Here is a 15,292-nt window from a genome sequence, read left to right as displayed (position 1 = left end):
GACCAACACCAACAATCAGCCCTGTTAAAACACTTTATTAAGTTGATCAACAACTAGTAAAACAAATCATTAAAACATTTTAAACACAAAGATATCAAGTCTGTCAGGTGTGAAGAATATAAACAGAAAATCTTTCAAGGGTAAACATTAATGTCAGCACATCAACTGAGACTCGCAGTTGCTTCTTTATAAAAATAAAAAAAAAACCAAAACAAGTCAAAATAGTCAGTGGAGCTTCTTAATATCAAACTGGAAACGTATCAACATTAAACGTATAGAAAACACTACAGCAACATACTACACTGATCATCAAGTGTAATTTGTATTAATAGAGAAAAATGAATTGAAATATACAGCACATAAAACGGTTATGTACTCTAAACAAAGGATGCATAACGATTAATCGCGATTAATCTATAACAAAATAAAATATATGTGTGTGTGAACTGTGTATAATAATTGTGTATATATATAAATATGCACACATGCATGTATAATTAATTTTTTTATATATATTAAGTATTTATATTTTTATATAATATAAATTATGCATAAATATACAATTGTATATACACATGCTAACATTTCTTAAATATATACATGCATGTGTGTGCATTTATCTATACAAAGTTATTATACACAGTTCACACAGATATATGATGTAAACAAAAAACTTTTATTCTGCTATTCATTAATCGCGATTAATCTATAGCAGAATAAAAGTTTTTGTTTACATCATATATGTGTGTGTGAACTGTGTATAATAATATATGTGTATAAAAATATGCACACATGCATGTATAATTTAAGAAAAAAAAACACAGTTTACACACATATATGATGTAAATAAAAACTTGTATTTTGTTATAGATTAATCGCGATTAATCGCGTTATGCATCCCTCTAAACACTTCAAATGCAAACAATAAAAAACAAACAACAACAACAACAAGTGTTGGAAATCTGCTAACTTCTCCCACGGCAATGTCAGATTTTGCATGGTGCAAATATATATTTCGTTTGTCTAGGAACATATGGTGTTGATGAATTACTATTCAAGTCACATAAATCTTCAATTTCTGGAGTTTCGTTGGGTGCACATTAGTGATTATTGAAGGATGAAGACTGAATGTGCGCAAAGAAAATAACACATTGGTCTTACGGGTAAATAACTGTAAGATGAACATAACGGTACATTTGCAAACACATTAAATTATAAAAGGATGCTAGTTTAACTTCAATCATTATTTCAATTAGTTACAAACAAACAAACAAACATATTTACCAATGCAATACTAATGAGGGAGCTCTACAAATGAGAATGTTTTTCAAGAAATCCAGGTTACCTGACTTGTTATTTTTTTATTATTTTTACAGGCACAATTATATACCTGTTAATACCCTTCAGGATACGCAGCAGTGTTATCTTTACAGCTTGAATTGTGTCAATTTGTCAAAAGCAGCACCTTTAAAAGAAAAGCTAACCCAAATGTAACAATTCTGGGTGCACTATTCCTTTAAAGCCTATAATTAATTTCCCCCAAATTCCCTTTATGCATCCCTATCACTCTTCCTCAACCATCATATCTCTGTCCTGACCCTGCAGGTTGTTTTTGCTGTCTCCTCTGAGGAGCGGAGGGGTGTGATCACACCTCACCGTCCTGTCTGACTCAAGGTCCAGCTCCTCGTAGGAGGAGATGCTGGAGGTGTCGTCGCTCCTCTCTGCGTGGTCTCGATCATACTCCCGGTGTCTGTCTCCATCTCCCTGCGAGCTAGACGGCGTGCTGGACGGAGCAGGTGAGGCGTCTCGACTTTCAGGAGGCAGACGGCTCGTGGAGCTGCGCTCGCTGTGGGAGTCGGCACCTGTTTACACGCACACACAAACACAGCTTAGGTGATTCATTTTGTCGCCGTGTCACAGGGTGCAAGCAGCACCTTCACTAATGAAGCATCTCCTGTACGGCTGCCGCAACAAAGCCTATGAAACATTTAGTAGCTTGCTCGCCCCCGAATTGCTTCTCATTTTAGATCGAAGGAGAGACGCTTGATTCTTTCGGTTTGATCAGGTTGCTTCTGCAACGGTGCTTCTTGTTGAATGTTTGCACTGAAGGTGATTCACTGCATTGAACAGCTACAATCTTTCGGTCCTTGAAAAGGAAAAATGTGATGGATTGCCTGTTCAAAACGACTACCATAATTCTAGAGGTTTTTGGTGCATTGGTATATGGATTGGGGTCTTCCGGGTGCTTTCTTAGTGGCATACTGGCCTAAGTCAAATATGATGTTTTGACCACCATGCAAATCTTTTCAAATAAACCCTAATACTCAAAAAAACTGAATAAGGTTGCAGGGACCGGGAATATTGCAAATTTGCACATGGCAATATGCACATAGTAATGGTTTGCAATAACTGAATGATTGTTGAAGTTTTGTAAAGTCGAATTTTGTAACTCCATAATACAATATGAAACACGTATGTTGGTATGTGCATTGTGTTACTTTAAGAAAAATCTTTTGACAAAATGCAATTTAATCTACATAACTATATACACAACTATCAGTGGTGTATAAAGACCTTACATAATGAAATATATTGTTTTTATTACCTTAGAATGAGCCATTTTTATCTACATACACAGTGGGTCCCCTTACATTGAAGTCGCCGTCATGTTTCTACAGTAGCCCTAAACGGACAAACTGTCCTACACGGCGCGTTTTGTCGCTACGCTGTCTCAAATGACAACATGGTTGTCCTGTGGCAGCTACCGTAGCTTCTCATTGCGTTTCGAAATTGAGGTTGGTCGCAATCTCACCACTAAATGCCGCTAAAAACCTATACTGTACCCTTTAAATCATTTATAGTTTCAATATATTTTATTATATTCAAATATTTAATTTACAAACTAAAAGCAACAGCGTATCGCTTATCATGTATTGCAATATGAAGAACGTTTTTATTGCATACTGCATTTTTCTTTAACTCTTTCGCCGCCATTGACAAGTTATCTCGTCAATTAAGAGAAAACATTTGCATGAAAAAAACATGTTCCTGATGAGTTTTTATGGTTATCTGTAAAACCGCAATTATCCACTTATCCAATAAAAAAGCAAAAAGTTATTTATTAATTTTACACTCCGTGTATGTTTTGATAATCATTCTGAATCTGATCTCTAACAAAATTCACAAAAATGCAATTATTTCAGCTTTTAGCTTAAAAAATTAATTAAAAAAATACCCATATTTTAGTGTTTATAAGCAGAGAATATAATAATATAGGATGAAAAAATTTTCCCGTTTTGTTTCTTTATTGTTTGAAAGCAGAGGGTCTGTTTCATTTCTTTCATTTGATATATTTGTATGTATGTATATTTTTAAGAACATTTTCCTGAAGTGAAACTTTTATTTTTTTTACGGCTGGCAAGTTAAAGATTTTACATAATGAGCTGTATTGTTTTCATTACTTTAGAATGAGCCGTTTTTATCGTTTTTATGTCTCCTTACATTGAAGTCAACGGCATGTTTAGCCCTAAACTGACAAACTGTCCTACTGAGCGCGTTTCATCTCTAGATGACAACATTTTTGTCCTTTGGCAGCTACCGTAGCTTCTCATTGCGTTTCGAAATTGAGGTTGTGGCAATCTCAACACTAGATGCCGCTAAAAACATGTACCTTAAAATCATCTATAGTTTTAAAATATATTTTATTATATTCAATATTCAATTTACAAACTTAAAACAACAGCATACTGCATATCATAAATGGCAATATTAAGAAAGTTGTTATGGCATATTGCATTTTTCTTTAATATCATGCAGCCCTATCGGGTTGACATCATTAGATTTAAAATGACACATGAATCAGCCAATTTATGAGCTTTTGACTTGTCTTTAAGATTTTTTTAACATGTTTTTTACATTTATCAGGTCATTATTTAAAAAAGTGAATTAATTTAGGCAAACCTATACACACACAGAAAGTAATTGGACGACACAAGAGAAAACAGATTGAGAGAGATTCCAGACACCCATGAACAATGTGTGTAGATGTGTGTTTGTGTAAAGGAGACCCCACATGCTAACACTCAGCGTGTCAGAGTGACAAACACATCAGTACCTCCTGCGTCTCAGCTGTTTTTCTGCCTATGTCAGTGTTTTAAAGATGCAGGGAAGGTTTGTGTGTCTATTAGTTGGCCGTCAGTTGGTTTTTCTGCCTTCTGCTCTTCTTGTCAGCATTGCATTTTTGTAGGACAGATCCGACGGAGAGCTGACGAGAGGAGTGTATAAAAGAGAGAGAGAGGATAAAGAGATTGGGCTCTATTGCCATCTCTGTTTAGAATAATATCAATTTAATAGAATATAATACTTAATATTTCATTTTTCCGGTCTCTTTTATTTTTTATTGTTATGTAAAGCTGCTCTGAAAGATAACATTGTAAAAAGTGCTATATAAATACATTTTGATTGACTGATATTGTGGGACAATAAAAAAATGGTCTTTGTATGCCAGTTGCATGCATATTTAACAATACTGTATATCAAAAACGTATCTTATGGGTCAAACATAAATATATCTGAAGAACAGGAAGAAACAGTGCTGAATGTTAAAAATAAATATAATAATAGGGAGGTTAAAACCATGTCTTTTGTTAATGATTTCAAAAGTTGGCAAACTATTCTAAACTCACTTAAAAGGTTTATGCATGTATACTATTTGTATATTGTATATTGCTAAGTCTATAGAGTTTACAGTAACAATTAGAGATGCACCAATATTCCATTATGTCCACTGATTCCAATAGCCGATTATTTAGACTTATATCTGCCGATACCAATAGTTTGGTTGTTATATTAACTTGCAACTAAATTCTAAAGATTACATTTTCTGAATGTTATTCGTTCACATAATGACCAATATTTCTATCTATACACAGAGCTCAAATTCATAGCATTTTCCTGGTCTATTTTGATTGACAGGATATATCGGCCATGACTATCAGCTGCTTATTAAACTATCAGCCAATAGTGTGATAAACTGCTTTTATGGACAGATAAAGATTATTGGCCGATATATCGGTGCATCAATAATAATGTACATGTATGCATGTACAATGCATGCATGTTTAATTTATAATAGTTGTACAATAACAATTTTGATTAAATGTTTAAGCAACATTTAAAGCTCAATGTAAAATCTAAAGATTTAATTAATTTAGCACACATTGCAGTCCTTCCAGAAAAACGCAGAGTTTTTGTGTGATTGTTGCGGGCAACAATCCTTGATCTTGCGGGCAACAATCCTTGATCTGGCGGCACGTTTTTTTTTAATGCGAATGAATATGCAGAATATTGAAGCAATTTTGTGCAATAAAATTGTGGGAACTTGCAAAAACTGTTTTCAGCTTTTGCAGCTTTTCAATAATGTTCACGTCACATCATCACTTCACTTCATAACGTTCCCATGACAATAGGTAAATGCAACATTTTTCAACTTTCTGCTAAGATATATGTGATTTTTGCTACGAAAAAGCGGGGATTATGAAATCATGCAAGCCCAGCATATTTTGAGCACGAAAATCTGCAGTTTATGCTGCAAAAGTGCGGCGTATTTGAAAAATGCATCCCCCGCATAAATATGCGGACTTTGGCTGATTATGCGATTGCATAATTTAACGCATAATTGTGTTTTTCTGGAGGGACTAACACTGGTTTTACCATTTAAATCATTATATGCCACTTACTGTTTTTAAGCAGTGAACAGCATCTTTCACACAGAACAGATGTTTAAATGTTAAATGCTTAACTCTGAACAGACAGAGGTCAGTATTATAACAGCAAAAAAAGTTATTCTCACAGCATGACAATAAAAAAACTTGATGACATTATTAGATATGCGTATCTTAACATGAGCCTAATTTATTCTTTATAAATCATTGCATTTTATCCCCAAAAGCAATTATAATACATGCAAATCTATTAAAATTTAACTATGATATATCACTTCAGATTTTGACACCGAACATCTGCTTGACTGAAAAGTACTTAATAGATGAAGCATTAAAAGCACCCATCTGTTCTTTAAAAATACTTCAGCAAAAATCACTAACGCTTCATCACCTCTTCATCAACTGAATGTTTTTGGGATCTGCTTAAATACTCCTGGTGTTGAGAAAGACTTTGTTAGACAGACCAAACTGATGAAGTCTTTTATCAAGACACAAACACAAAAGAAATGTCCTTTCCCAGTCAAAGGCTTAAATTAGCAGCAGGGCCAAAAATAAAGTTTAGCTGGAGGGTGAATTGACAAAATCATAAATATTTCCTACCAGAATTGAAACTGTATTTTGCATTTATTTTATTTTTATTTAAAAACTGTTTTTTCCTAATGATGCAGACTGTCTCACTTTACCTCGTAACAAAATATGAAGATTCGGTTACAAACATTTTCATTTTTTACAGACTTTAATATCTTAAATACTTCTTACTCATTTTATGTGATAACTCTTTTGCTTTCAAAATCCTAAAACTTTCTGTTTACTGTATGTCCAGGTTAAAATGCTGAAACTCTTGGGGCCCTATTTTATCAATCTAAGCGCATTGCTAAAGCGCACAGTCTAAATGGTCGTGTCCGATGACACTTTTGCTAATTTAACGACGGTAAAAGTGGTTTGTGCACCGAGTACACGGTCAAAAAGGATTGTTCATATTCTCCCAATAAGTAATGGGTGTGTTTTGGGCGTAACATGCAATAAACCAATGAGAGTCTTATCTCTCCGTTAAAAGACAGTTGCGCTTGCGCTATGTCTAATCCGTATTTAGATGATGGACTTTGTAAACTGAAAAATTTTAAGTGGAGGAAGAAGACCCCCAGTTTAAGAAAAATGTTAAAAAAATTTGTTGTTTTCATTTTAATTAAAATTTAAATTTTTTGGATTAAAACCTTTAAAAGCATTTTTCTTTCGGTCATAGAAGTACAAATAGCAGGCTTTTAATTGCTTTTAATGTTTTAATATCCTACATAATCATTGTAATGTCATAAAATTATTTGCAAATATGCAAGAAAAGCTTTGTACACTAAAAATACAAATAAGAGGTAAATAATTTACGTTTAAGCTTTTAAGCACTCGGACAGCGCGATGGGATTTTTACAAAGCATTACTTAAAATGTTTCTCATCTCACCATATCCACAGGTATAGAGTCATCATATACAATAAATCCGTAGGGTAGCATTTAAATAAAAAAAAAATAGATGCATTTGTTTAAAGCAAAGCATTTATTTACTTACCAGACTACAGGTGAAGCAGCTCTTTACGCCTTCTTACGTCTCATAATCGGTCCTCGTTAATGTCCAAGAGACTCAATAATAATCTTTTACATTTTAATCCTTTAATCTTTCATATTTAAAAGCTTTTTTTGTGCTGCTGTGCATTCATGTATGTGATAAGCAAACCCGCGTTGTCGTCCCGTTTATAGGCGCATGTTACTAACGCGCTCTTTAAATAACAAATAACAACATTGCGTCATTGACTTTAGACTTTAGACCAGGTTTTTGTTGGTCAATGGTGTAGTCATTTTTAGTTGTCTCAAAATAGCAACGCGCCAACAATGCGCCTGAACACACCTCGTTTTCAGACCAGAACGCCCATGGGCGCAAAATTTGGCGCAAATGCATTTGCTATTTAAACAACGTGGCGCTAAACGTGAAAATGATAATTGCGCCGAGTTGAAACTAGCAAAAGACACTAGCGTCGCGCATAGAGCCCTTGGACTTTAAACCCTAAATTTAAAGGTATTCTAGACAAAACCTTTGATAGTAAATATGTCCAAAATTGTAAAAAAATGAGTCAAGTATTTGATCCTAAAATTACTAGTCAACTGCAACTAATTAGCGTGATATTTATTTGGTTTTGGCCCTTGGTGAATGTTGATTCTCACATGGTTTCTTTCCATTAAAGATTTGCACAAAATCTTTCTTAATGTAGATAAAACTATTGGGAAATGACAGCGTTTTCATTAACTGATGTTATGCGACTAAAACTGCGTAATTTTGTTCTATATAAGTCAATCCAAAAATTATGGGACAGGTGCTTTGATTCATACGACGCCATGCAGACATGCGGATGACATCAAAATACCGCAATGGCATTTCTAAAGGTTTGTGTAATACTTCTTTTTCGAATTGCCTGAAAAACCGCCTCACCCAAGTATTTGCGAAATGGACGTGTTTCCATTGGATGCATTTTTTATTTGCCATTTCAATTTGAAGGGTGATGGAAACGTGTCTAGAGTCTGCATGCTCTACTGAAGAAGAAATAGATTTATGCATTTAGCAAAAGTGAGGAGAAACAATAAAGCGATATGTCGTAGAGAAGCAATAGTATGAGAAATGCCAAGCAGAAATGTTTGGACAACCTGGCCTGTTTTAATGGTTTTGGATTGGTTCGTTTTTCTGGTCTACCCAAAAAATCGAACCAAAAAATTTAAGCTGTTCTTCCAAGACTCGACTGAAGAGAGAACAGCAGGAACAGTACATGCCGTAAAACATATTAAATTTAGCACCCCATCAGGACACAACAAACCACCAGATCTAAAATCGGACACATGGGGCTTCAAATGTGTCCTTTAATCTTCTGTCATCTCTGCTTTAATCTTCTCTCCCATCATACATTATAGTTATTATCATGTGTTTATATCAGGGTAGAAGACTAACAGGTGGAACTCACTAGAACTCACACAGGACAGCTGGTGTGGACAACACATCCCCCAGGTCACCAGCAGCTCACCCGTGTTTCATTTTGTTCAGTAGTACCCCTAGGCTATGGTCTGACCAGAGCAATGAGCCGTACATACACATACACACACAGATTATGTCTCATTATCAGCAGAACAGGTGTAGGAGATTGTGGAGTTCAGCTAATGTGACACATCCTTATCAAAACTCCACTGAAACACACTACGTATTAAAGAGCACCTATTTCATTGCTAAAAAACAACTTTATTTTGTGTTTTTTTTATAATACAATGTGTCCGCATGGTTTATGGTTAAAAAAACACATTATTTTCCACATAACGTACATTTTTGTACAGCCAGATTTCACTTTCTTGCTGAAATGCACGGATTTAAAAAGCTCTGTCCCTGATTGGCCAGCTAATCTGTACGTTGTGATTGGCCCAAATACCTTTAATGTCAGCTGGAAATGTGATGCTGCTTACCATGTTTGAAAGATTCGCGCATAATGCAATGCTAACAGGAGTTAACTTACAGGCTGTCAGTCCAAACAGGAATTATGATAATGTCGGTCTTTACTACATCACCAATCCCCGGAAGTAAACTGTTACATACAATCCGTGTGTTTGTTGTAGTCAAAGAAAAAAGATTTACGCTGGAGACGATAACTCGCGTCATCGGTTACTTTGCGGTATGTACCTTTTGCATATCGTGAATGTACTACTACACACTTACACACCAAAAGAAATGTAAAAACGTGAATCGGACAATAGGTTCACTTTAAATCTTCATCAGAGACTAAGATTCATCATAACGGCTATTAATTATGAGTATATGACACAATTAGGGATAGAAAATTAAGAATTTTGCCCTACGAATCTTTTGCATACCCTGATTATGCTTTAAATGATGGCCAAAATCTTACCAAATCATCATTTAGTATATATTTTACCTGTGATGTCTGTCCTTCTATCTTCTTCTGAATCTTTTTCCAGTAACCATCTCTGAGGCTCTCTGACCTCAGGAACATAGAAATCTCCTTGCCGGGCCAACGGACTCATATAATGGATCAATCCCCCTCTGTAAATCTCTAGAAATGGATGTGCGCACAACTTCCTTACCTAGAGACAAAGAAAAAACACATACTTTATTAACCATTACATATATCAGAAACCCTGTTCCTTAAATCCCTGAACTTTGAATTTTTCAGGCTGAGAAAGGTTCTGAAAGATTTCTTGCAGTAATGCCATCATAGACTGTAAAAAAGATGGGCGACATGTCAACATTGGCTTCATTTTCTTACAATGTCTAAGTATCTCAAAAATGGCCGCTGACATCTTGCACAGATGACGTCATTTGGAGCGAGAGTAGGCACAGTAGTGATCGTGAGCTGGATTTCCCACAAATCAAGCAATAACGCCCCTTTTTAATAGTATCTAATAACCATCCTAAACCAAACGTATTAGAAAAATATACACGTAAAAGTAGCCTACATCAACATTTGGGGTGTCCACGACTAAAGATTTACATATTCGAATCATCTATGTGTGTGTGCATGGGTTGGGAGGGGGCAGACCAGGTAAAAATAGGTAACTTTTATTTTCTTTCACAAGCAGCACACATAAACAACTTTCTGATAAAGTGACCAAACTGTCTTAACTTTTTTTAAGGTAAAATGTAAGGCAACATAAACATTTGTTTAATCATTCCTCATAACATTTTAAAGCTACAATCTACAGAACATCACACAAAGATATAACAAAAAACATTTTGATAACTGATCCTAAAAAAAATAACAAATGTGATCCTGCCTTGAAAACCCCGGCTACAATTCAGCGATTTAATTTAATTTAGAGATTTAGTGCGTCAAAGCAGTCATGACCAAAAAAACGACAAATGACATAATTTGTGATTGTTACTGTAAAATATAAAAACTAAGTTTTATATACAATTCATTAAACATTTATTTATAACAAGAAAAACTCTGAAATTAATGATTTTACGTACGCGTTATTGTTTTAGCACAGAAATACCTGCTTGCTTACTTTGATCATCTCTATTCACTTAAGATACAGAAACACCGGATGATTCCTATATTATTTATTTCAGGAATCTCTTTTCTATCATTTGAAAGTGAACACCGACCATAATATTAAAATCACAAGAAAGACAGTCGTGTCAGGCATAAATTTCAGCGCAGATATTTTTTGTGTCATCACCAAAATTTAAAGAAACATTAACCTGTTTTGTAGTTTAACTTTTGACAAGATAACCACCCTGTTTTAAAGGTGCAGTGTGTAATTTTTAGAACGATCTCTTGACAGAAATGCAAAATAATATACAAAACTATATAATCAGGGGTGTATAAAGACCTTTTATAATGAGCCCTTAAGTTTTTATTACCTTAGAATGAGACATTTTTATCTGCAAACCGAGGGTCCCCTTACATGAAAGCCACCATTTTGTGCCGCCATGTTTCTAAAGAAGCCCTTAACGGACAAACTTTTTTTTACGAAGCTGTCTCCAAAGATGACATATTTGTCTGCTGGCGGCTACCGTAGCTTCTCTATGCATTTTAAAAGCGAGAGGTGAGCAGTTAACTGAGCCATTGGTTGCAATTCGCATCCTCACCACTAGATGCCACTAAAATTTACACACTGCACCTTTAAATACATTTTAAAACTTATACCTGTCAAAAAACATCAGTTTTTATGTTTAGTTTGATGAACTCCTAAATATGAGACGCAGAGCACCTAACACATTCGGCTATTGCATGTCCAGCATCATGGCCAGCGCGCAACAATGCAACATCGATACAACGAAAAGCAATCCAAAATTTACAGACTTAAATTAGATCAGAATTTATGTTTATAATAAATATTTTTTTTAATAAAATAAGGTCAGAAGTAACAAGGTGCAGAACAAATATGTGCAAAATGCCTGAAGTGCACAGAAACAAAACACAAGCCAAATATATAAATCAGATAACCCAGAGTGATTTATAAATAAAATAACATTTTAAAGTATAGCCAGAATTGCCAGCTTTGTCTTTTAAACAAAGAGGCAATGGCTTATTAACATAAAAACTTCTTATGTACGTGTAGCCCTGTCACAGGGGTTGTTAAATTTATTAACGCATTTTAAAAATATTTATTGAAAGCTGCTACTTCACATATTATTTGCAAAGCATTGTCATAATATGCTGTATATTAATATATTAGGAGAAAGCTGTTATATGTGAAATCAGATAATGTGCATCCATATACTGCCAAAACTGAATGATCCTCATTTCATAACACATCTGCGACGATTTGACTCTGAGATTGGTAGTCGAATCAGGCTTCTCCTATCGATGCATCGAATCTTCGACTATTCGGGGTCACCCCTAATCAACATGATAAAAATAACTAAAATAACAGAAACCATCGTTGGAAAGTGTAATTTAAAATTTTAAAGTCGCAATGAAATTGAAATGAAAAACTATATATATATATATATATTAGGGCTGTCAATAGATTTAAAAAATTAATCTAGATTAATCGCATGATTTCATGAGTTAACTGCGATTAATCGCAAATTAATCGCACATTTTTATCCATTCTAAATTTACCCTAATTTAACACTTTTCAGGTTTTTAATATTCTAATCATATATACATATATAGATGCTTTATGCAAATGTATGTTAAAGTGTATGTTGCAGGTTAACCACCACTGTCGATTAATGGGTACATAAATCACTCAAGATATGTGTATAATTTTTAAAATGTCTCAAAAATGGTCTTAAAGACCACTTTTTTTACGTTTTTGGTATTAACGGTTTTTTTAACGCAATTCTGCGATGACGTCACGTTGGGGAGAAGTGGAGAAAGACTCAGCCAGAGCCATAGAGATAGATGAGACATTTATTGCTGTTTAATACTTACGTATATAATTTGGAAATCATATATACATTGTAGGAAATATATAATGTGTTATACTGCAAAGTTACCTTGCTAATTATTATTTATGATATATGTGGAGATAAATAAAACTTCGCAAATCTGCTGATTTGATCCATTCATGTCCTGACCACCAGGCTAGAGATTTTTAAACATCCTTAATCCACACTTACTAGTCTATCAAATAATATCTCAAATATATTGTTTTGTGAAATAAAAGGATGCTTTGTTATATTGTTTATGCGATTATAACGAATCACACGGTCATTTTATACGCAGCAGCAGTCAGCAGCTGCAGCACACTCGGATCCGACCGCATACACTGTAATAAACAGGCGTTCGGCGGCTTTTTACATCATGACAGGCTAAGCCATTTGAGGAGGAACCGCTCATTGATCACCGTATTTTTATAAATCCTGTACATGTTTGGACCTGCCGAACAGGTTGAGCACTTTTATATACTTTATTGAGCAGAGAGGCTGCCTGCACAGTTTGACCAGCGGGCTGCGGGAACCGGCGCACATCACGCCGCCAGACGGTGTTGCTAATATAACTCGAAATGTATAACTATTATCAGATCGGCTTAAAATCTAAGTGATCTAATATAATGTTACACATCAGATAGTTTTACCCAACAGTTAACCAAACATTTACTTAAAACATAACAGATTATAGAGCCTACCTGCGTGAATTCTTATCAAAACAGATATTTGTAAAACTGTAATTTTGTGTAGATGTCTATATATCCGGGTCGCGCACTCGCGCGTCTGTGTGCACGCGCTTCAGGTGTCAGTCAGTCAGCGTGAGGGGATCGCTTTTGAGTCTTGTCGCTCTTAATAACTCTTTAACATTAATCAGGTACCGAACTTTATCTCTCTTAATGACTCTTTTAACATCAAGCAAGTCCTGCAGTCTATTTTCTAAGTCATGCATAAAAGCGAAACCAAAATGAATTGAGACGCATCTTTGTATTAGATTAAGCATTAGGAGGACGGTAACGTTACACCTCTCAGACGTATAAATAAAGATCATATCAGATGTCCAACGAGCATTTAGAGCATTGGATTTGGTAGACAATTTGCTTAATGTTCTTATTTCTATGACAACTTTTTACTCATTTAGAGAGAGTCACATTTGTCTGCGTCTCTGTTCATTCAACTATGGGCTGGACCAAGGGTCAAACAGAAATTGCGCGTTGCGTTAATCTCCGTTAATAAAATTAGTGGAGTTAAAATGAATTTGCGTTAACGCGTTATTAACGCGTTAATTTTGACAGCCCTAATATATATATATATATATATATATATATATATATATATATATATATATATATATATATATATATATATATATATATATATATATATATATTTTTTTTTTAATATTGTGGTATTATTAACATACCAATGACTTAACTGTGAGCTTCATTATTTTTTAAAAATTCGTGTGTGCTCATAATCTTTAATCAAAAATGCAAATCTCCTCCCCTCCTCAAAACAATCTCTCTTCACTTCCGGTCATAATGTATGGCAGGTGGGCGGGGTCCGGGAGAGGATCGCAGCGATTAGCAATTAGCAACACGACCCAACTTCAAACGATCCAATCAGATCTCGATGGACAATTTCAAATCCAACCTTGCCTTATTTCATTCCAGAAGCCGTTTTATTCGGATATACATCACCACGGGGAAAATAAGGCAATCGCTACTTCCGTTTCATGGCGACTTCAAGTTTGGTGGGGTTTATGACCTATAATGCATCCAGCAGTATTTAAATTAACCTTCGCTGTATTGTTTCAACTAATAATTGGGTCAAATCTGGAATTTTTTTCCATGTTTTCAAATCCATGGTTTCCAAACGCAGCATTTGCTTTCGAGAGAATAAAACGATTCCCTACACAACGGCACTAATTTCACGTCTCTACTGCCTCATGAAATCATTTAACCATGAATCAATATTTCATGTCCATTTATTTAGCAAGTGCTTAATATGTAAATACAACGAATAGCTGATGAAACATCTGTGGGATGGACATCGACTCAAGGCACCAAGATCATTTCATGGCTAACATTTCAGAGCGAGAGAGTGAGAGAGAACATAAAAGAGAAAGTTGAAAAGCAGTGAGCAGGTTTTTCTGTGTTCTCCGTTAGATCAGTAAGATGATAGACTTGTATCCACCCACTTCTTCTTCATCATGTCCTCCCTCTCTCTGTCTCTCTCTTATTACTCTCTGCTTTTAAGACAGATGGCACCCTGACTACTGTATTTGCTCTTAACCTCATCCTCATCCATTTACCATTTTTCTGATCTCATTAAAGCTAGCAAAGCATCCTTCATGTGAAAACATTTAAGGAGCTCCAACAGAGAAATTGCAACCTCCTATTGAGACCAAACTGTGTTATGTGATCTGTTATTAAAGTGCATTTCTATTATACAATTAATCAAAAAAGAGTTTGGGGTGCGAGGGATTCCTATAGTGGTACATTACAGCATGACAGCAACGGCAAGCTCATGGGTTCGAGGAACACACAAACTAATAATATATGAATTTTTCACCAGATGTTGGTAACAACCCATGCAATCCACACATGCAAACCATAACATGATTACACACTTAACTTAATTTA

General features: G+C 34.8%; 1 protein-coding gene across 1 annotated transcript in view; it reads right to left on the bottom strand.

Annotated features, from left to right (window-relative positions):
- Nucleotides 1-20: 20 nt before the first annotated feature.
- The window catches only part of tex264b (testis expressed 264, ER-phagy receptor b), a 58,243-nt gene continuing 42,971 nt past the window's right edge, over nt 21-15,292 (bottom strand). Inside the window, exons 3-4 of the mRNA XM_073876208.1 lie at nt 9,679-9,847; nt 21-1,862 (exon numbers count right to left, since the gene is read on the bottom strand). Coding sequence (XP_073732309.1) covers nt 1,564-1,862; nt 9,679-9,847 — 468 coding nt within the window. The 3' untranslated portion in view covers nt 21-1,563. The remainder of the gene's footprint in view (nt 1,863-9,678; nt 9,848-15,292) is intronic.

Source organism: Misgurnus anguillicaudatus, chromosome 14, assembly GCF_027580225.2.
Source record: "Misgurnus anguillicaudatus chromosome 14, ASM2758022v2, whole genome shotgun sequence".
NCBI classification, from domain to species: Eukaryota; Metazoa; Chordata; class Actinopteri; order Cypriniformes; family Cobitidae; genus Misgurnus; species Misgurnus anguillicaudatus.
This window is presented reverse-complemented; position numbering and strand designations above follow the sequence as displayed.